This window comes from Siphateles boraxobius, unplaced genomic scaffold (genome assembly GCF_051911475.1).
Source record: "Siphateles boraxobius isolate OS27281-9 unplaced genomic scaffold, OSU_SipBor_1 20, whole genome shotgun sequence".
In the NCBI taxonomy this organism is placed as follows: Eukaryota; Metazoa; Chordata; class Actinopteri; order Cypriniformes; family Leuciscidae; genus Siphateles; species Siphateles boraxobius.
The window spans coordinates 16,668,444-16,691,820 of record NW_027508811.1 but is presented as its reverse complement, the minus strand read 5'-3'; the positions used below and the strand labels follow the sequence as shown (position 1 = coordinate 16,691,820).

The 23,377-nt window shown below is 39.6% G+C and overlaps 1 protein-coding gene across 3 annotated transcripts in view; it reads right to left on the bottom strand.

Moving 5' to 3' along the window:
- The window catches only part of psda (pleckstrin and Sec7 domain containing a), a 36,722-nt gene extending 13,908 nt beyond the window's left edge, over window positions 1–22,814 (bottom strand). Inside the window, exons 1-10 of one of the 3 annotated variants that reach the window (XM_077237203.1) lie at window positions 20,454–22,814; window positions 20,253–20,364; window positions 18,819–19,350; window positions 17,771–18,190; window positions 8,678–8,863; window positions 8,267–8,347; window positions 8,055–8,167; window positions 7,865–7,923; window positions 7,042–7,131; window positions 1,046–1,089 (exon numbers count right to left, since the gene is read on the bottom strand). In XM_077237203.1, the coding sequence (XP_077093318.1) occupies window positions 1,046–1,089; window positions 7,042–7,131; window positions 7,865–7,923; window positions 8,055–8,167; window positions 8,267–8,347; window positions 8,678–8,863; window positions 17,771–18,190; window positions 18,819–19,350; window positions 20,253–20,364; window positions 20,454–22,682 (3,866 nt within the window). In that variant the 5' untranslated portion in view covers window positions 22,683–22,814. Of the gene's footprint in view, window positions 1–1,045; window positions 1,090–7,041; window positions 7,132–7,864; window positions 7,924–8,054; window positions 8,168–8,266; window positions 8,348–8,677; window positions 8,864–9,548; window positions 9,673–15,421; window positions 15,849–17,770; window positions 18,191–18,818; window positions 19,351–20,252; window positions 20,365–20,453 lie in introns of those variants that run through there. The other 2 variants (XM_077237204.1, XM_077237205.1) reach the window with 2 other exon arrangements.
- Between the last annotated feature and the right edge of the window lie 563 nt (window positions 22,815–23,377).

The following is a 23,377-nucleotide window of genomic DNA, read 5'->3' as shown; positions in this document are numbered from 1 at the left end:
ATGGCAACAAAATAAAGAAAGTCGAAAGTAAGGGCTTAGGGCATCAAATAGCTCAGGCCAGGTCATAAATACAGATATATATGGAAGAAATGGTTCTATTATAGAAAAAAAGGATTCCATATAGAATATTTTACAAGGGGTTCAATGAAAAGCACGTTATTGGATTCCCTTATAGCGTGGTAAAAAGGTTCTAAATATAAATGGAAACTTTTAAGAATTCCAAAGATCTTAACATTGTTAAGACTTATTTCTGCTAGTGACATGTTTCCACAGTTATTAAATCTAGCAAAGTTTTATATTTTCAATTATTAAAAAATGTAATGTACAACATTTATAACACTGTACTTTGTATTATATTACCATGGTATGAATAATAAAAAAAAAAACATAATCAAAATTGCTGCAAAGTTGTTTCTAATGCAATGGCTGACGAAGCACTGTTCTCTCTTCTGAGTGACGTAATCAATCTCTGTTGTTTTTCTCTCTCTTTTGGAAAGTCATGAAAATGTAAAAATTAAATTAGCTGTAGTCTCCCATTCATGGCAATAGGAATTTACCCAACTCTCATGACTTTAGCTTCTGAGAATCCCAGAAATATAAAAAGTATAAAATATAAAATGTGTTCATTGCATTTCAAGAATATCAAAATGAAACCGTTATTACTATAAGAAACTAAAATAAATACCTAGTGGTATTTAAGGAATACCACTGAAAAAAATTATTAAAGATTTATAAGAGCCTAAAGAATAATTTCCTTTTTATCTTTAATGTTGAAACGTTATTCTTTTTTTCTACAGAACATTTTTGAGTAAAGAGTTCTTTGGAGTCGAGTAAAGAACCCTATTTTTCTAAAAGTGCACCTAATAAGCACATCTCACTGAAGAAAAGAAAAGGCCTATTGAGCAGCTAAAATATTTTAAAATCACTAACACTTTTAGAGGCATTACATTATTTTCAAATGTTTTGGATGATACTGGATAAGGATAAGTTGCTCTTAAATCTGATGCACTGAAAAAGAGCCACTAGAAAAAAACAATAGACTTACATCGTCCACTGCAGCTTTTCATTTTTGATAGAGTTGTAGAGAGCCTGTTAAAAAAGAGAAACAACAATTAAATCACACAACCCCATCAACAGTTTTGCTCTGTGCGTGCATATGACAGCGTGCGTTCAAACATCCCACTGATGTGTCTAAAAATAGCAACTGAAAGTTAACAATACCCATGAATCAGAAACAGGTTGCAGACTATACTTTTTTTATGTAGCAACCCAACCATCATTAGAAGGAAGAAGGAAAAATTAGCTTATAATTTCTCTGACTGCAAAAGATATAAGTTTCAAAGGGCAGATCCTGTTGTTAACTAGTGTTACCCTTTCCTTTTTTTTGCGGGTTTGTGGGTGGTTTTGGCCGTCCTGAACCTTGCCGAGCAGATCAGGGAAGGCCAGGGGCTTTAAGGAACGTGAGCGAGGGGCTTTGGTGTAACGAAACGGGTCCATCACGCTGAAGTCCCGTCCACATCGCACTGAACACAGGGAGCGAGAGCGGACACGGCCAGTGGAGTGAATACTGTTTACACCAATCATGATTTTGGTCAATATGGGATCCAGAGATAAGGAAACAGTACAAAGAAGGCTTTAAAATCAAACAATGTACAAGTAAACTTAATGAAGTCCTCAGTCACTTGATGTATTTCTTCTACCAGTAGAATCCAGACCTGCGGGAGTGATCAGGAGAAACGAGTTCAAAGAGCATGTAGAATACAGTGGCAAAATCAAAGTCTTTGGCAGTGGCGAAGCTCTTTGTGAGATCCTTAAGGGTGTCACATGGGCATCAGGGATTCTGTAGTGACTCTTGCATTATGGATCCATTCCTATTCATTATGCATGTAAAAACATTGCTGGGCCACTGCAAATCCACCAGCGCCATTTTGCATAAAACTTTCTGCTTTGACTGAAAGATCGAAGACGATCAAGGAAGAAGATCTGCAGTTAACATCCAGTTGTTTCCTCGTATACATCCTCGAGTTCACCACATCTACACATGTTCACCAACACACGCTGACACGCTCACAGGTGCGGTGCAGATGGCTCGCGAGGACCTCAATGGTGGAAGGAGATTATTGGAGAAAAGAGGACAGACGGAGGAATACGAACATCATTGAAGCAAATGCATGAGATAAACTCACATGGGCTCATGCAGGGAACAGACTGAGAGGGTCTGACTTCCACCCACTCTCAAACTGGCATCCCAAAAACTGTGACGTCACCTAGCGTCCCCCTCTGGGACGGAAAAATAGACACAAGACGTGCAAGAGACAGAAGGACGAGACTAAAGCAGGAAATCAGCAAAGAAACAAGATGATCCTGTTGTTTTGTGCAGTTTTCTCTATTCCATGTCAAATGGTTGAAAGCATTAGAAGTTATCCACAATTCTATTTCATCCTTTTTTTTTTCCTTCTTCTTTGAGCTTGTGTCCTTTGAGCCTGTTATCCAATTGGAAGATTCTTTCACACCTTATTGTTTTTCCCTTTCACAAAACACAGCTTTGCTGCACGGCTGTAGGAACAATAGAGGTTTGGCGTCCGAGTCCTGCGCTCTCTTTTCTTCTTCTCCTCACAGTCTTTTTTCTCCTCCGTGATGCAGATAAAAAATGGGCTGTGCGGTGAGAATGAGATCTTGTGAGCGAGGAGTGCTAACCCTCCCTTCTCTCTCCTGCATTCACAATCTCGCCAGATCTCTTTCACTGTCTCTCTCGCGCTCTGCTTCTCAATCGATGTACCCGTCTCCCAGCGTGACTGACAAATCACAGCACATGAATGTTCGATGATTCCAGCCTCCCAAGAATGTCAATCAGTTTTCAGGCTCTCGAACGTGCAAATCCTCACACGCGCTACATGTCACTGCCATACTCACTCATTTTCCATGCACATAATGTAGAAAAGGTCTGTTGTAACTTGATAATAAGCAATTAACCTGTTGCTCACATTTATTACCAAGTGAATTATGATAACGGAGTATGCCAGCACTGAAAATCATCATATTTTAAATGTTAATTTAAAATATTTTAATATTATTTTAAATGTTGACTTTAATGTATTGGCTAGGAATACAATTAATAAATAACATGAAAAATGATCAATGTTTAATTACAAATTAAAATAAATAACTTTTCAAATTGATAAATAGACACTTAAAATGGTTCATTTAAATTATGAAAATATAAAAATTAGTTAAATGTGTCAATAAATAATTAATGGATAAATAGTTTTTACATGCAACATTGCATAAAGCTTGTACAATTTGCTGTTCTTTGTCCATCTGGCAAATGAGTTACAAAATTTAATTGGGCAATTCACACATGGGAGCAGCCAATAAAGAATAAGAATTACACAATAACAAACCACTGGGGATCATGTTGAAGCAGAAGAAAGATAGTAAATCAGTTTGATTGGTATGGTTTCTCTTGTCATTTGGATCATTGTTGCAGCTTGTTCTCTCTCCATGTGTCTGTCACACACAGCTCTGGGACACTGGGCATCCCATAGTCTGAGTCTAACTTTATTCAAACGTGACCTGCTTTTATTTGGCCACGGTCACAAGGCAGCCAGCCGTTAAAATAGTGAGCTGGGTGTAGGGAGGTTTTTATCTGCTCATGTCAGTGCACAAGAAGGACTCCATGTGTCCATTAAAGCAGACAGAGATCCCAGAAGTTGAGACTGTACAAGCACCTGGGGTTATCCCACAGCAAAGCCTGAATTGAAAGAGAATGAATACAGCTTTGACAAGCCAAACACATCTTGCAAATGGAATACATCCATGTTTGTTGTGCAATGGCTGCTGCCACATAGATGAGGCCTGAAGGACTGTAATGAAGAAGCTGAAGCTTGGTTACATTTTCTATAATATAGTTACAGTCTAAGATGGTAACTGGTCAAAACAATGTTCCATTAGTGATAAAACACACAATACATTACTAGTTATTATGTGTATTAACTAACAGCAAACATTGATTCTCTAATAATTTCATGGATTATTTGTATTTATACGAACAGGAGAACTTCTCACAAAAAAATCCGCCTAATTTATAACAAGTGCGTATGCACATGGATTTGTTCTTAACATTGTTCATCCATTAATAAATTTAGAGTAATCTAAATGAGCAACCACATGCCCGATGTTGAAAATTTACATAAAACATGACCAAAACATGTCCATATAAGGGTTTTCCGCACACCCTTTCCATCGCCTTTCCAACCTTCTGTTAAAGTGTTTTAGAAAAAGTTAAAGATCAAACTTTAGAACAGCATCTTGCACAGTTCGCTGCAGTCAGTACAAGTGTAGTGACCAGTGGGAGGAGCATAATTCTGTTTGCAGTGATGCACATACTCGATCTCAAACTGGGAGATAACAAAGAAGGAAATTATACTGGTCACACAATTAAGTGAAAGAACAGAAACATAATTTACAAACAGAAAAAGAGGGAACAAAAGACAGAAAGAGGAACAGGAGAGAGAGAGAGAGAGAGAGAGAGAGAGAGAGAGAGAGAGAGAGAGAGAGAGAGAGAGAGAGAGAGAATGAGCAATTTGTTAACGCATTTATGATAATACCATGACAAAACCTGTGAGAAGCCGTGTGTCAGCCAAATTCCCATCTGTCCTCCATGCCACCCCTGCTGTTGCTGGCATAAAGACAGACTTCACACAGGTTTTTCACGGCCGTTAACTGTCATGAACCACACAGGCACTGAGAGCCTAACCTGTTGGCTTGCAGACAACTCTCTCAGCTGCCATCTCTATCGGTGCTATATTTAACCCTAAAACCTGTTGTAACATCAAGCAGACAGAGATGAAAAAGAGTGTCAAGAGAACAGAATTATGAGAAGGAATATCCAAGTAGCTAAATACTTCACACCCATAGCCTAGTTAGACAGATTAACTGCCTTTACCCGACAACTGCGTGGCCTTCACACCCTCACATAGTGGTAGGAGGAAAGAAACAAGGAGAAGGAAGACCAGAGCTAAGAAGAAGAGAGAAGGATGCCATTTATCAGCCAAGGGCTAAGATAAGGGGATTATATAGATATGGAAATAACCTCAACAGACAGGATTGTGAAGTACAGTTCAGCAGAGTAAGTTTTTTTGCAGATTATAGGGTGAAACAAAGAGCAAGATGGCAGATAGTTAAATGGCTAGAGTGAGAGAGAGCACAGAAAAAACAGTGAGGGGGTGGGAGGTGATGGAATAGTTCGAGGCACAGAGTGAGAGGGCGGAGGAGAGAACGAGGGATGAGCGACACAGAGAGAGAGAGTGAGAGAGAGAGATGGCCAGAGGAGAGAGAGAGAGAGAGAGTAGGAGGACCAAACGCTTGAAAGGCTCCCCATGATTTTAAAGCACATATCAGCAGAGTGGTTCAGGTGCGGTCATCATGTGGCTATTATTCTTGTGCAGCCTGGCCTGTAATCCAAGCGAAGGGACTAAAATAGACAAACCTTAAGAACCAGCACACTAGAGCACAGGAAGTTCATTGACATCAGCTGTGACAGAAATCCCCTACATGACTGATTTTAGTCACAACACTCAACTTCAGACATGGTGAAAATCAATAAATCAAATTCAGGCACAACAAGCTTCAGCGCAACATTTTAACAGATACATTTTTTTAATCTTGTAGCTATTTTATGGTCTGTAATAATGGTTCTGTCACAACTTAAGTATACAGACGAGTTGTACATTTCACCAAAAATGTCTACAACAAAAAGTGCTCTTTATATGAATGGATTTACATTTACATGAACAAGAATATTCCGATATAAATCAGATTATCATGATTATTCACTGACAACATCGCAGTTTTTAGAAATTTCAAGAAGACGTTTCGCATATTAGCATATGCCTGTAATATTTAGAATATATAGTCAAAAGAGCATATCAAAGTGCAGTATCAACAGAATAGCATTCTGTTATTATTTACAGAGACTATTCCCCAGATTTACAGACAAGGCTTAAGCTAGTCCCGGGCTAAAATGCACGTTTGAGCAGTTTTAACTGAAAGCAACTTGTACTTGCATATCTTAAAGTCACTGCCATTGTTATGCCTCAATATGCACACCAGTAAAGTTTTACCTAAAGCACGTTTATAAAAGCTATAGATGTCCTAATTAAACTAAGGCCTAATCCTGACTTAATCTAAACCCTGTCTGTGAAACCAGACCTCTGTGTTCTAGTGGAAGTCTTCATTGAAATGTATTTATACTATATATACATCGGCTACATTGGATATTCCAAATAAGGAATAATCAATATTTTTATTAATTTATATCGGCTTAATTTTAAGGACATACATTTTTTTTCTCTTTTAATCAAAAGTGACTTTTACATTGTTATAAAAAAAATTCAAATACATTTTTTTTATTTTGAACTTTCTATTCATCACAGATTTCAATTTCATTCAGTTTTCAGCTTTAATGATAATGTTTCTTGAGCAACATATGAGTATTAGAAGGATTTCTGAAGAATCATTTGACACTGAAAACTTGAGTAATGGCTGATAATTCAGCTTTGCCATCAAAAAAATAAATTACATTTTAAAAAATATTAAAATAGAAAATATTTTAAATTTAATATATTTTCATAATATTACTGTTTTTACTGTATTTTTGATCACATAATTGCAGCCTTGGTGAGCATAAGAGACTTTCCCCCGAACCTTACCAACTTCAAACTTTCGAATGATAGTGTATGAAAATTAAAGCTACTGAAGAAACATTTAAAATTATATTAAGTTGGTTAATTACTGTCAAAAACTACAAAATGCATAGTATTAAACAACAAGAGTGAGTCTTTACAGTATTTCCAGAAGAGAGTAGCAGCACAAAAATGTGCATGTCTCAAAATATGTTAATTACATACAGGAATATTTAATTAGCTGTGGTACATGTAAATATATCTTTTAAGGCTTAACCACAATACGGACCTTATGGAATAATTCAATATGCAATATGCAGTGTGTGAATGTGTGTGAATGCTTGAAACCCCTACAAACCTTTAGAAGATCTTTCGGGAAGTCTTGGCCGTCATTCAGTCCCTCCAAGTTACTAATGAACTGCATGCAGGACATCCTCTTCCCGATGTTCTGAATTAGAGAGAGACGAATGGAATATGAATTTACTGTCAGCTGATGCGCTGACCTATTTCACAGTCCCTATGCACTCAACAACACTTACAATACCAAATACACAGCGGCCAGTAATCGTGTTAATATTGGATCATTTAAAATATAAAATAATTTTGCTTCCCCTGAGAATAATTTTTACTGCTACATTTATGGATGAATTTCTATTTTTATTCCTAAATGTAAAACTGGCACGCATCCCCTCAGGGTAGTGAACAGCTCAGAGAATAAAATCAAACCAGCTCCTTTCACAGAGACTTCAATCATGTACATGTACAAATAATAATAGTAATTTCACAATAAACATCTATTACAACTTCAGACTTACAAGTGTCAGATAATATTTTTCGTTTTCCACAAAGTACACAAACATTTCAGAAATGTGACTGGGATTTATTTTAATAAGTCAATTTTTGTACACAGCACTAAAATCCAATTAAAAAAATCAACAATGTGTTGATGTTTTGTAGCTTACTGTATATTACACAAGTAATTATCATTTAATATAATAAGAAGTCAAATTTGAATAGAGTCAATTTGAAAGAAATTCTATTTACAAACAGTTTAGATTCAGAAAATGCATGTATCAATGTATATTTTTAAAGATTTTAAAATGGTCTTGATGGATGAACATGGTTCACGATTTTTTCTGTTTGTTTGTTATGTTTATGGTACATCAGATACTCAAACTTACATGACCATGCAGATCAGTGTTGAGCAGCATCAGGGCACAAGTCAACGTGTGAACACTATCTGAAACACGCAGGCATAGAAGTCCTATAAGCTCACACAGAGTCAGAGCAAGAGCACCCCACAGTGTTACTTTTATTGTAATACACATCAGATGCACATTCATTCACACGCACAATGCTTGTATGGCTTACCTTCGTTTGGTATAGTGTTCGGGTTGCACTGGAGGTATCTTTTAGAGAAATGTAATAGTACTCTCTCCCTCTCTTGTGTCTCTCCCACTAGGGCAAACTCTTTCAAAAACACTCTAATAAAAAGACAGCAGGAAAAACAGAATGAGCCTGTTGGACATGTAAAATGAGAGCAAATATTTATATAACTAAACACAATGGAGCAGCAAGCTCACCTCAGTGCTTGATCCACAGTCATTCCTGAGAGGTTGAAATATCGTAGATACTCCTCCGCGACCATGCTACTAAAATCATTGCTACGCAAGTCATGAAAAGACAAATGCATAAGAATAGAGGTTTTTGTTTCTTATACTGGGGTTCCAAAAGTCAGACCTTTCAAACAAAGCTCACATGGTCAATTTCTTCATTTTAACTTATAAAGTTTGTTTCAAATTTCAAAATTTTAAAAATCCTAAAACACTAAAAAAAACAATGAACAGTCCCCACTGTGTATTTCTACACATTTGTCCTACAACGTGGTATTTATTGGTATCAAAGAACACTGTGTTTCACAAAAGCTCAAAATATAAAGCAAGAGGAAAGAACTAAAAATAAACGTATTTATTAATGATTAAAATAATTCTTACTTCTTGCTCAGATGACGTGCCACGTCTGACTTCTTAAATCCATCAAGATTGTACAAACGTTTGGCCAGCCGTTTTGCAGCTTGGAGGTCAGCTTTGTTGCCATTGGCCAGAGTTTCAGTGCTGCCAATAGCCAATCGCTCGGCTACCTCTGGATCAGACTCCGACACCGGCCGTGATGGCCTTTCTCTGGAACCAAAGAAAAATAATTGTGTGTGAAATATATGACATATGAGACACTTATTTGAATGTGGGTTGAAGCATTACACAAGGAAAAGTAAAAGAGGTAAAAGTTTATTTTGTGAAAAGGCAACCAGGATATGATGTGTGAATGTGTTTGGGCATAAAATAAGTCAACATGCACAACCACACAATATAAGCATACTGAACTACACTTGAATACTGACTATTTGTCAAACCAGTCAAGTCATGAGGTTAAATTTGTTTACTTACCATCTCTCATATCTAAACCTGTTATTCTTAGCACTGGCAATGTGATGTAAATAGATTCTATCTGATGTACCCATACAGACTCTTTCCCAGCAGGTCAACTCAATCCACAATGTAGAGAGAAACAAGCTTTTAATAACTGAAAAAAGGTACATCTAACAAACTACTGTGAGCACATGAACCTGCACCTTTGTGCACCATTCAAATTCAAAAAAGCCTTATAACTTGTCAGACACGTATACACACAAACATACTTCAGCTGGTATTCAGATGTGAATAATGAGAGGATAGAAAGAAGAAAAACTTATATTAAAAGTGTCAAATATGTGTGAAACATTTCATTTAGTCTTGAATCAAAAAACTAAAGTGTAAAACTGGCATATTAATAACACAAAAGGTCTGATAAACCAAAGCACTACTCTACCTCAGTGACCCAACTCTGCCTTTAAACCACCGCATTCCAAAGTTAGTTAGATGTACGAGAACCAAAAAGTTCATGCCAGATGCAGATCTCCCCTCTATCCTCTGTCTTTGGTTTGTTCCGAGGATCACCATTCCCAAACCTCCTCCAACCGGATAGTTCACAAACAAGCCAGGGGAGGAGACTCGAAGAAAGGGGATGAGGGCAGACTGTTTATTCTTGAAACAATGTACAGATAGAATCATGGTAGAGAAAACCAGGAAGAAAAACAGAAAACTTTTCCACCACAGCTTCTAGGATGTGTGACGAGCTTTTACAAAGATGCTCAGTGACTAACAGACACACCTTTGATAAATATTGCTGTTTGCCAGACATCAGTTGATTTATTTAGATATATTTATGTGTGTAAATAACAATAACATGACACACATATTATAACTTGTTTGGTGACGGCATGTGAGGGGGAAAAAATGCAACTTCTTAGTGCACATGTTCACACCCACCGACTATAAGCGGTGAGGTGAATAACCCGACAAACAATCAGCTCACCTGTTCTGAGGCTCTACAGCATTCCAGTGCTTTAACAAAAGCGAACACACCTATTTTTTAAAGACTGTGACAAGATTTACATACCAAAGGAGGAAAAAGATCATGTAGTTTAAATTTTTGCATGAAGTGAAAGCTTCTGGCAGTAAGAAGGATATAAAAATGACATTCCATTGACAACAGGTTGCATTAGAATTTTTGTTTTAGCTTCACTGTTCATGAAAACTCTAATGGACATTTGACTATAATAATAATAAAAAATAATAATACATTTTATTCATAATGCGCTTATCTAAAACCCAAAGCGCTTTCGTAAATTTGACGTTTTTAAAGGAATTTCAAGAGGAACGTTTGTCTCATAATCTCGGTATTGTAATCGTGGGCACTTCAAAATTACGAATTATTTAATTTTTTAGAACGCATTTTAAGAATACTTTTTCATCAAGCATTAAAAATGTACAACACTATGCGCGTGTGCTGGTGCTACGTCAAAGAGTCACGTGCACTCTGATGTAAACAACTCCAACGTGTATGAGACACGCTGAATAGAACAGTGGCTATGTTTAAGGATTTGGCACTTAATCTGGACTGAAAGACTGATGGAACCTGGATGGAGTATCACTGTATCGTTATGGTATGGCAATGATTTATGGCAACAATTGTTACTGTTCTTTCGAGCATTTAATTTAAAAAAGAAAGAAAAAAATGAGAGAGAGAGAAGCTGAATGAAAATGCTCTTACTGTCACTCTCTGACAGTAGATTATGGCATTTATGGAACAGCTAAACCCCCATACTGTCAGGATACAGGGACGGAGACAGAGGTAAGTGAATCCAAACAATGTTTTTATTTAAGTGATATAAGTGCAAAGGTCAGTAATCAGAGTTCAGAAGTAGATTACTGAATGCAGGGAAGATCACAGGTGAGCAGATCCTCTTCAGGTTAGTTTCTGTCACACAATCTCAGTTCGGTAATACTTGTCTTTTGTCTTTTCAGATGTGACCACTAGTAAGTGAGACTCAGGAGGAATTCAGGATACTCAAAGGAATACTGGATCTCAGGATACTTGGATTCAGGCAAGGATTCTGGAGACATCAGAACAAGGATACAGAGGTTAGTATTTAACGGGTAAGTATACGTAACTTTGCGGGTACTGGATGCATCAGAGTCTTGAGAGTGACAAGGGTAATGGTCTGTTCCTGTTGGAGACTTGACAAAGACTGATCGTGAGATGAGTGTATTTATATAGCTGACTGATGATTGTTAACAGGTGCAGGTGTTTAGTATTCCGGTGAGAGTGAACGCTGAGTGGTGGATTGAGCTGAGCTTGATTGATTCCTGATATTACCCCCCCTCCAGAATCCGCGCTAGCAGATCCAATACCCCGACGTCGTGGGGGTCTACCTCGAGGTCTTGGAGCAGGTCTGTCCGGATGTTGGGCATGGAACTCAGTGGTTAACATGGGATCGAGGATGTCCTTACGTGGAATCCAACACCTCTCCTCCGGTCCATAATCCTCCCAGTCTACCAAATATTCCAACTGACCACCTTGAGTCGGGAATCTAATATTTCCTTTACCGTGTAGATGGTTTCAGCTTCGATGGGAGGTACTGGAGGATTGTTATCTTGAACCAAATCTGTAGCGGGAACAGCTAAAAGCGGATGATGTGGTTTCAAGAGAGAGACGTGAAATGAGGGATGAATGCGATACTGGGCTGGTAGATGGAGCTGATAGGTCACCGGATTTATCTGTCTGACTATGGGAAATGGGCCGATATATCTGGGGCTTAATTTGCGGCAGGGTAATCGTAGGCGAATATCCCTTGTCGATAGCCAAACCAGTTGTCCAGGCTGGTACTCTGGAGCATCTTGTCGACGAACATTGGCAAAGGTTGATGACGGTTCAGAGCTTGTTGGAGATGGTGATGGGCTTGATTCCACACCCTCTCACTATTCTGGACACAGGTGTTGACTGCAGGGACTTCAGAATTTTCACCGGACCATGGGAACAAGTGTGGCTGGTAGCCCAAAACACACTGGAACGGGGTTAAGTTTGTGGAAGCTTGTCGAAGAGAGTTTTGTGCATATTCTGCCCATACCAGGTATCGACTCCAAAGATGTTGATTGGAGTAGCAGAAGGTCCGCAGGAAACGACTGACATCTTGGATTTTCCGTTCTGCCTGGCCATTGGCTTGTGGGTGATATCCTGACGTTAAACTCACTGTGACGTTCATTAATGTGAAGTATGGTCGCCATACCTTTGAGATAAACTGGGGTCCTCTGTCTGACACTATATCCTCGGGTATCCCAAAGTTCCGAAAGACATGCTCCATCAAGGGTTCTGCAGTCATAAATGCTGTGGGTAAGGCTTTCAGGGGAATCAATTTGCAGGCCTTTGAAAAACGGTCAATGGCTATCAGGATACATGTATTCCCTTCTGAGGGAGGAAGGCCAATGACAAAGTCTACTCCTATGTGTGACCAGGGTCTCTGCGGAACAGGTAAAGGCATGAGTTTTCCTGTGGGTAGATGACGGTGATTCTTGTTCATGGCACACAGGATACATCCTTGGATGAATGTCCTTATATCTTGTACCATACCAGGCCACCAATAGCAAGTTTGGAGCGAGGAATGAGTCTTTGTTACCCCTGGGTGTCCAGTGCCTACAGAGGAATGTGCAGAAGAGATCAGGGGAGTACGGTATTCTTCAGGAACATAGATCTTTCCAACTGGACACTCTGGTGGATTGGGTTGACGTTGGGACAGTTCAATAAGTTGTTCATTTAGATCCCACTGGATGGGATTGACAAACAGTTTCTCTGGTAGAATATTATCAGGTTTCTCAGAGTTGACTTCTGGAGAATGGAGACGGGACAGGGCGTTTGCTCTGATGTTCTTTGATCCAGGACGGTAGGAGATCTGGAAATGGAAACAAGTAAAGAAGAGTGCCCATCTGGCCTGGCGAGGATTTAGTCTCTTGGCATCCTTCAAGTACTGGAGATTCTTATGATTGGTAAGAACCAAAAAGGGCTGTTTGGCTCCTTCTAACCAATGCCTCCATTCCTCAAGAGCAAGTTTAACCGCCAAGAGTTCTCGATTGGCAATGTCATAGTTTACCTCCGCAGGGGATATTTTTTGGGAGAAGAACGCACAAGGTAGTGGTTTTGGTGAGGAAGTCGAGACCTGGGATAGCACAGATCCTACTCCTGTAGTGAAAGCATCTACTTCGACAATGAACTTCTCTTCAGGATTAGGGTGTTGTAATAGTGGAGCTGTAGTGAATGCCGTCTTCAACGTCTGAAAAGCCTCTTCTGCTTCCGCAGTCCAAAAGAGTGTCTTCGGTTTTCCCTTTAAGAGAGAGGTAAGCGGAGCGGTAATCAGGCTGTACCGGTGAATAAACCTCCGATAGAAATTGACAAATCCTAGGAAATGCTGTAATTCCTTAATGGACTGTGGAATGGGCCAGGAAGTGATAGCTCTTTTCTTACGATCATCCATTGCTACTCCTTTCGCACTGAGGTGATAACCTAGGAATTCCACTGAAGCTTGATGGAACAAGCACTTTTTCCGCTTTCAGGAACAGGGAGAATTCTCGTAATCGTTGGAGTACCTGGGAGACGTGTCGTTGGTGTTCTACTGCGTCCCTTGAGTAGATCAAGATGTCGTCGATGTAAATTATAACAAACTGATTCAGATAATCTCGGAAGATTTCATCCATGAAACTTTGGAATACAGAAGGAGCATTTACCAATCCATATGGCATAACCAGATATTCGTAGTGCCCTGCTGGTGTAATGAACGCGGTCTTCCACTCATCGCCCTCTCGGATTCTAATGAGGTTATACGCACTCCTTAAATCCAGCTTGGTGAAGATCGTGGTCTCTCGAAGTTGTTCAAGTGACGAAGGAATCAATGGGAGCGGATAGCTGAACCCCATCCTTCTTTGGGACAAAGAAAAAACTGGCAGTGGCGGGTGAAGTGGAAGGTCGAATATATCCCTGTTCTAGAGCTTCTTCAATATATCGCTTCATGGCGTCTTGTTCAGGTATTGACAGAGAATAAATTCGACCGTTTGGGATGGATTCACCAGGAAGTAACTCGATGGCACAGTCCCAGGTTCGATGGCGGGGTACCTTTGCTGCTTCGACAGGATTGAATACATCGGAGAATTGAGAATAGCATGATGGGATGGATACAGAGAGATTTTCAATGGGGCTCTCAATAGAAGTAGAGTTTACTGGGATGGTATCAGGTAGGTTGGCATTGGACGAGACTGGAACTTCTTCCTTTACGGATGAGCACATGCACCCCCAAGTCAAAATCTTCCCAGATTTCCAGTTGATATTCAGTTGATGTCGTATCAACCAAGGACGATCAAGGAAACGGAAAGTGCTTATGTTTTGTCAATGCCGTCTGTTGTATGATGATCCAAACGAAAGAAACTTGACTATTACTGTGGTTACCCCCTCAGGCGAACGCGATTTCTGGCAGAGAGCATCTATTTACCGTCAGGTGAATATGTGCCCTAATTAACTTGAAATCTAACTTTTGTAGTTTAATGAAATATTTAAAACCCCCCAATTAAAAAAATACATACGTCATGTACAATTCTTTTAAGACCCCCTGAACCTTTTATTTTGAAAACAAATTTTATTTAGGAGTCAGACCGCACAAAACCCCACTTAATTCGGACCCTGGTTAAACTATAATGGTCCTCATAAAAACCTTGAAGTCCAATGGTCCTCAGTAATAACTATCTATCAGATATATGTGTGTGTGTGTGTGTGTGTGTGTGTGTGTGTGTGTGTGTGTGTGTGTGTGTGTGTGTGTGTGTGTGTGTGTTTGTGTGTGTGTGTGTGTGTGTGTGTGTGTAAGACAAAAAAAACTTGTTATATATAGACCAAGGTTATTATGACTAAAACTAAAACCATAAAAACATTTTCGTTACCTGAAATATAATAAACGTTAACTGAAATAAAATAAAAATGTTAAAACTTTTATTCCATCTAGTTCCGAGACAGCAACATAGTGTCGGCCCAGATCCGGCCCACATCTGGTACACATGGATTCCACACGGCCCAGATGTGGGCCGGATCTGGGCCGACATTATGTTGCTGTCTGGCCAAAACATCGTAACGAAGTACTAAAATAGATTGGAGACAGATAAAAATGAATAAAAAAATATAGACATGTTAAAATAAACTAAATTACTAAAAACTTTAGCGTTAAACAGAAATTCTAAAAATAACAACTACATAAATAAATAAAAAACTGTAATAATATCTCTATGATACTAAAATAATACTGATACAGAGCAGAATTTTCTACTCACCTGTATATGGCAGGGTGGGGGGCATATATGTAATTATCCCCCAAGGCCCCACCCCCCCAGCAGAGCACATAATGAGCCATCACATGAGGCCTGCCCCTTCACACCTCAAATAGCCAGATGACATAAGCTTGCTTATAAACGCAGTATCCAGCCTTCCACATTTTTCTACCCTTCCCTAAACCTCCTGCTGTCCAGAAGCCTGAAGAGGCTTTAGAACAATTGTGTCTCTCTGCGTCTGCAAGTATCTTAGACTGAAATTAAAGTCTTTCAGTTGTCGCGTTGCTAATTCTTTTATTCTGCTCCAAACTTTTATAAGCGCTTTTCGTCCCCATAGTGTAGTCAAAGGTTTGATACAACTGTCTTATTTTCTCTCATTCTTTCTCTCCCAACACGCTGTTCTCTCCCGCTTGCCTGGTTGCGTGTGTTTGTGGATGTGGATGTGTGTTTCTCTACTCTTGTCAGCTGAGCTATTTTTCGCTGGTGGATATGGTCTGTGTTTCCTTTCACAACTGTTTACTCCCCCTTTTCCCCTTTCTCCTAGCCTCTCTTCCTTTCTTTGTCTTGCCTTGTTACTTTGTGCCGCCATTAATCTTTGTCGATCTCCCTTTCAACATGGTGCTAGACACATTGTCTGTCTCATTAAAAAAGATACATTTATATCCAATCTATGAGAAAGTATAAAGGTCAGAATTATGTGATAGAAGAACTGCTTGCGTTTCTTTAGTATGAATGGCTGTTTAAATTAAATATTGGACAGAGGTGAAAAATACAGCCCTGGTAATAGATTGTTATTCTCTCTATTTAAAACCCTGAAATCACAAGACAAGTTAATCTGCTCCCACCATGGAGACCGAGTGTGCCTGGCAAATATCCAAGTCTATCTGGCCCCATGGCAGGGGAAGGAATGTAGTGGATGAGCCAGGTATCAAATCAGATAGTGTCGGCTTTCTTAATAACCACACTAAACTCAGATCAACCAATATTCCTTATGTAGGGGACTTGAAAACCTTATGCTACATTAAAATACCCTTCTGATTGTTTTTCTCTTCCTCCCACCTAAATCTAAATGTAATTTTAAACATAGAACAAGAAACAAGGTTTTGATTTTTTTTAAACAAGAAATAGTGTTTTGCCTGTGTGGACTCAGAGCTGCACTCTGATTTATTTTGACAACAGACAGGAAGGAGTAGTAAGGGATTATAGGCCTAAACACAAATCTGACCCTGAGATTGTAGGTCAGACACAGCCCCGGAAGGATCTTATACAGCCATTACCAAGGAGGAGAACTTGTTTAGTAGGAACTTTCTCCTTATTTGAGAAAGGATGAACAACAGAAGGATGATTTGAAGCAAGCCCTGCATTTTAACAGACAGGAAAGTGCATAATCCTGAATAAAACAGTTCACACTACATTCATCAAGGGCATAAGTGAGAGAAATGTATCTGAAGCTCTTGCCTAAACAAATCATCAAGAAAAGCAAATGAGCTAGTAACTGAGTACCGTTTAAACATTTAACACAATCACAAGCACAGCTCTGCCATCTAGTGGGAAATACTCAACTGTAGATTCATTTTGTAAACTTATCCTAAACTAGAAAGCTTTAAAGTCATTATGAAATCAAAATTAACAATTCTTACTTCTTTATGGAATATTTAACTGTTATAAACAATACATCCATGCACATCATTTTTTAAATTCATGTGCCCTCATAACATTGAATCAAATTAACTTCCCTCTCTTGCAACAACATTCTCTTATGACATGACGTGAGGGCGGGATAACCTGTCACTCACATGAAATCACGGCAATAGACCCAATCAATTACCAATGGACACAATCAAGTCCCACCCTAAAAAAAAATCTTGTTCGAGAAACCGTTTCACCCAGATATACGTCACAATGGGGAAGAAAAGACTAATGCAACTTTTGTTTCATGCCAACTTAAAAGCCATTTCAACTGGTTACCAAAAGAATACACAATTATTACACAAGCTGCTTTTCCAAAAAATTCAACCATATCCATACTGGCTGGGCCGGATCGACACGGAATGGAACAGTTAGGCAAAGCACCGTTTGGCCCGACGGTGGAAAAGTGGCTACAGAGTTGTGAGAACCATCTGCCCTCAAAACAACTATGGCTTGACACTCTACTACTATACTGAGGACAGGAATGAGTTTGTCTTTATGAGTGTGTCTGCACTGCCAGCTGTTTCTCTTCTAATGTGTATAATTACTATTATACTTGCAAGAGATTATTTCACCGGGGGAGGGGGGTATTTACATTACAGTAACATATATGTTGACATGCAGTGATGAAATATTTATGAAAATCACCAGACTGCAACTAACCTTATGGCAGCGTCTGTGTCAGAATCAGGCCTGGGGACTTGATCAGAGCAGGATCCACTGCAGAACGGACTCTCTTCTTCATAGACACCGCTCTCTATGGGATCAGACACAGCAGGTGGTTCGGGGCACGTAAGAGGAGCAAAGCTCAGTTCGATGATCTGCTTGGCACTTTCGCAAATCTGACTCTGGATCTCAGGAGTGAGAGTCGGAAAATCAAAAGTGAAGACTGGTGGGCCACTAGGAGTAATGTCTTCACTATCCAGGCTGCTATAAGAGGTGCCCTTGGCACGATGTGACTCCATAATACTCTCAAAGTGTCTGCTGAAAGAGTCCAAGCCATCTGATGAGATTCGGCACGGGCTGGTCACAGAGATGGGAGACTTCAAAGCCGTGTGGCTGTCAGGCTGGCAATCTAGGGGACTATAAGAGGAACATAAATCATAGATGCACTACTTTGAGTGGATTGTTTGCATAATTTAAAATTAATTTAAAATGTTTGATGCCACAGTACTGCAAATATGATGACAGCCTTCCTAAAATTTAAATTGCAATTATACATTTTCACATATAAAGACCCAGTTAATTGTGAGAAAAATAGAAATATAAAATATAATCTAAAAATAGTTAGTTTGTATTTATATTTATTTATTTACAAGTCTTTAGAAATCAGAATGAAATTTATAATGTAAATGTAATGTAAACTTATTTTATATTATTAATGTATTTATTAATGTATACATTTTTCCTCAAATCTTTTCCTCAGACACCCTAGCACTCCATTACAGCCCCCCTGGACATCCCCTCTTGTTATAATTGACCCCAAGTCATCAAAACGGAACCAAACAACACAAAGCAGGCAGGGATACAAAATCAAAACATTAAACTAATCACCTAAAAAAGTTATGAATTCTAGCCATTATGTTGTTGTTTTGGTCAAATGAAAGTCCTCTGTTCAGCATCACATCATATCAGCATCCAGTGTGGATTGTTGATGTGTGTGTGTGACTTTACATATGCATAGGTGCTATAGTATCTATTCCACACTCACCCTCTCAATAGTCGACTAAACACTTCATCTCCCTCAGGTGTGGCATTTTGCCTCTTTTTGTCGCCTTGCATCCTCACACTGGCCCAGCTCACCACCTCTTCATCTTGCAGCTCCTCCTCACCATCTGTGTGTGGGCACAGCATTCCCTCCAGGGGGCTGCTGCTGTTAGTGCCTGAGGTACCCAGCACACTGCGGTTACTGCCAAAAGCAGAGTCCACTTCCTCCTGTTCTGCTAGCATTACCTCATCAAGGTCTGTTTCCCTGTAACAGCGCAGGGACACCGCATCTATGTCTGTCTCTGAATATTTGACAGTGCGTTTGATGATGCCGGTCATATTGGAGGACCCCACTGTGGGATGATGGTTGATAAACACCACTTTGACTTGCTGTACATCATGGCATGAGGATTTCGAAGAGGTGGTTGATTTACAGTGTCTTAAGTATGATGTTACAGGCCTTAACTGGGTGGACAAGGGTGAAATTGGTGTCAGAGACTCGCTGGAACAGCCACTGGAGGGTGCAGTGGAGGAGCCTGGAATTTGTGTGAACAATGAAAAACAAAAAGATTGAGAGTGTCATGGTTTAAATTGTAAATTACACAAGTGGAGTCAGTCATTACAAATTTTTTATATACTATTTTTTTTATAAATCAAAACAAAGTCTCTGAAGAGACAAAATGCATACATTACACAGTTATATTTAGATTTTCTAATTTACAGTTTTAGTAAATAGTAAATGGTTTTAGACACATTTTTTAAATATTACAAAAAGGACATTATTAAATAATAATTGTATGTCCTTAGGTCATGTAGCTTAATGTAGCTCCATATCAATGTCATGGTCATGGGTTTGATTCCCAGAAAATATGTAGATCGATAAAAAGTATGGCTTGAAGTTGTTTTGGATAAAAGTATCTGCAAACTGTATAAATGTCAAGGTGAAAGGAAAACGACATAGAATACCGGTAATTCAAGTGATTCATTCTCCCCTACCTCTCTGTTTGACATCAGTAAATTGAAAGCACCTACACACAGTAAAGAATTCATTCAACTCATTGAACCTAAAAAAAATCTATCTGAAGGCCATTGGAATTATAGATAAACACATTGCTTTTCAAGAAAAGGAAACAACATAAAAACACAGAAAAAAAATCTATTAAAGCTGTAACATTAATCCATTTAAAGATCGTGATAGTAAAGAGAAAATATAACACCCTGAGAATTGATAAGGGGTAAAAACAAATACAAAAAGTTTATATAGAAAGCAAATCCTAATTTCATTCTATGGAGAATGAGGCTTGTTATATGATTGGATTAAGCATTCGTTGAGGCAAACAGCTTGTTCACAAGGAAAGGCAAAATAAATAAAGAAGGTTGACATTACAGAGAACTGGCTTCTGGAAGTCTGAGTTTGGCATTTCTAAGAAATTCTCACCTTTTGTTTCATGTTGGTCTTCTGAGTGGGACCCAAACAGGAACTCCCATTTGGCACGAGCCATCTTCTGAGAATGCAAGGAAGGCCTCAGCAAAAATGGTCCACTTTCAGACTACAACCCAAAACTGAATTATCAAATAACAGTATACAGTGAAGCAGAGCATTCAATTAATCTAAAGATGTGTACCAAGATGGAATCACCTGTATGCCTGTTTTTCCAGAGTCAGAACTCTTCTGGCTGCTTCTGCTAGATGTCTCCGAGGATATGCAGTCTTTCTCATGTAGAGTGCTATCTATAAGGCTGCCTGTGACTCCACTGGAGCTCTGTGATGCTGTACCACTCCACTCTTTGTTAGCCTGAGTGTCACCTTTCATCTCATTGCGCTGCATTAAGACCCTACAATGGTTCTCTTGAGAGCCCGGTGTAGCTGAACTATTCCTCTTATGATTGTTCACGTCCTTCAAGCTTTCCTTGTCTCTGGCTAAGCACTCTTCTATCCCATTCTTTTGGTGAATGGTCCAACTTACTGGAGTCTCTGGATTAGGCCTTGTAAATGGTCTCCGGCTGCTATCTGGACTGTCTTTGTGACCTTTGAGACTCTCATACTGCCAACATTCATTGTTAGGTGTATACTTGTTTTTTGTGTACTGGGAAGGCAGGTGCCGGTGCAAAGTCGGGCTGTCCTTTCCTTCCAACTCTGTTCTCTCTATCCGTGGGTCTCGTATGGGAGAGGATGATATTACATCTGATCGGTTAAACCTTGCTGGAGCTGCAGGAGATGTACTTCCAATGTGTGGCAAAAGAGGGGTTTTTTGAACAGAGTGGTGACCAGTCTCGACAACCTCGTGTTTCCAATGGTGCTCTTGAACAGAAAGTTTGCAATTAGAGTGGGTTTTGGATGCTGAGCCTTGTAAGCTAGCATATAGTTGAGGCTCTCCTGAATGCCCCAAACGAGGACTGTCAGACCTCACTGTGTCTGTCGACGATTGTGTTGGGGATGGAGACCTCCTGGCTTCCATAAGTATGGAGAGTTTGGTGGCTTCCTCCGCTAGTTTACGAGCCATGTCAGGACTTGTGGCTGGGGATATGCTCCTTCTTCCACTCAGTAGGTTAGCTTCTTCTTCTACCTTATTTTTGGAGTTGGCCAGATTGAAATTAACTCTGTGGGCTTGCCGTGGACTATCACTCATGGAATAACTGACTCGTTGATTGCTAGATGGTTGAGTTACAATCATAGGTGGCAGTTCATGTTGAATAGCTGTAGGCTTACAGGATGGTAAATTTGGCCGATACCTATACCCTTGTGCTCTTTGGTTTGAGACCTCTTGAGTGTTGACGGTTGAGTGTGACATGGTAAAGTAGGCTTGCTTGGCATGGTTAGACAATTGGTCAGTAGCAGGGCTCCTAGGAAGTCTATAAAACGAACTATTCCGCTCATGATCCATGATTGTTGCTTTACTGGGGAGGGTCCTAGAATTGCATGGTATAACCGGTGACCCAGACCAAGATCGACAGCGACGTTGTTCTCTCCTGACATCGTGACCTCTATCAGGACAGTTGCCTGCAAGTTTTTGCCTTAGTTGTGGGGATCCAAATTCCTCCAGTGCCCGATGGGTGGCTTCTCTGGCAATAGAGTCTAGAGTTGCCCGCCTAAAGCTGGGGGTGCTTATATGTGAGTTCCCCAAACCTTGACTAAGCTGTTTTGAGCTGCAGTTGTTCTTGGACTCCAAGCTGTTCTCCAACCACACTGGGTCACTAAGCCTTTTCCTGAGGTGGAGAGGGGTAGCTCGATTCTCCATGGTTCTGTTGAAGGGATTCTGAGGCTCGCTTTGGCACAAAGAGCCATACTGACCCTCTACAGATTTAATATTAGCTTTTTCAATGTAACTGAAAGTGGCAAAAGATCGCCTCCCTTCATCTCCTCCCTTCATCTTTGTTGGGCTGAATGCCTTACGAGTTCCACTGGGAGTAGGAGGGGCAGTAAACCATCCTGAGAAGTGAGGGTCCTTTCCAAAGAAGTGGTCGTGTTCAGAAGGAGCACACACCAAGTGACATGTATTTCCAGTGGGTCCTGTTTGAAAAGCAGAGAGTAACTGGCTTATCTCATCATAAGGTAGACTCTTTTGGTGTTGGGAATCCGGTTGTTCCGAGTCATGTCCTGGATGTAGCTGAAAACTTACAGAGTGTCTAGATGTTGATTTACTGGAGGCTAGGCTCTGAGTGCTGCTTCCACCTTTATGCAGGACTCCACGTGGAGATGTCCGGTCAAGTGGGGCATTAGGGCCACCATACTGAGACTGTTGAAGGATGTCTGGTGCTGTCAACATTAGGGAGTCTGTTTTCTCCACATCTCCCAGGTCTTTTCCCTCTTCATCAGCAACAGACCTCACCTCTACATAGAGGTGGAGGATTTTACCTGATTGAGACATGACTGACCAAAAGCAGCCTGCAGATAGCACAACACCTGTTCTCTATAATTGATTAATCAACACTGGTCATCTTGTTTGCTCTGGAAGTTTGTTGGCATTCAAATCTGAGAGAGAGTTTGGATGGAGACACCAATATCATCCCCAAAATCACCTGTGAGAAACAAAAAAGAAGAGAATTTACTAACATCTGTTTAAACAAATTCCTCCATCAGTTAGGAAGAAAATGCACTCATTTTCTTTTAAATAATACCAATTGTGTGTTACACGTTAAATTAATAATAATTTTTATTTTCAATTTATGTCATACAGTATTTCTATAGAGCATGACATTTATACATTGACCCACATATTAGTCCTAGTCTACAGTATTTTGAACTCTCATTTGAAGTGACATCTATTAAAAAGGAAAATAATAGTGAAACATTTTCTCTAAAGCAAATATCTTGCGTAAAGTGACTTGTGAACTAACTACCTTGACTCCTCTTGCTATACTGTACTCCTCTAAATCAAGCTGAGCATGTTTACTAATGGCAAGAGGGTCTAAATGTGTAACATGCTAATTAAAGAATGTAAAGCAAACTCCAGATACGCAAGCACCTCAGTATTGCTTCACTCCTTCTTCATATTACATACATAGTTGTGACTAAATTTTAATGTAGCTCTCTCAGAAGTATAGTAATGTATAATATGATTAC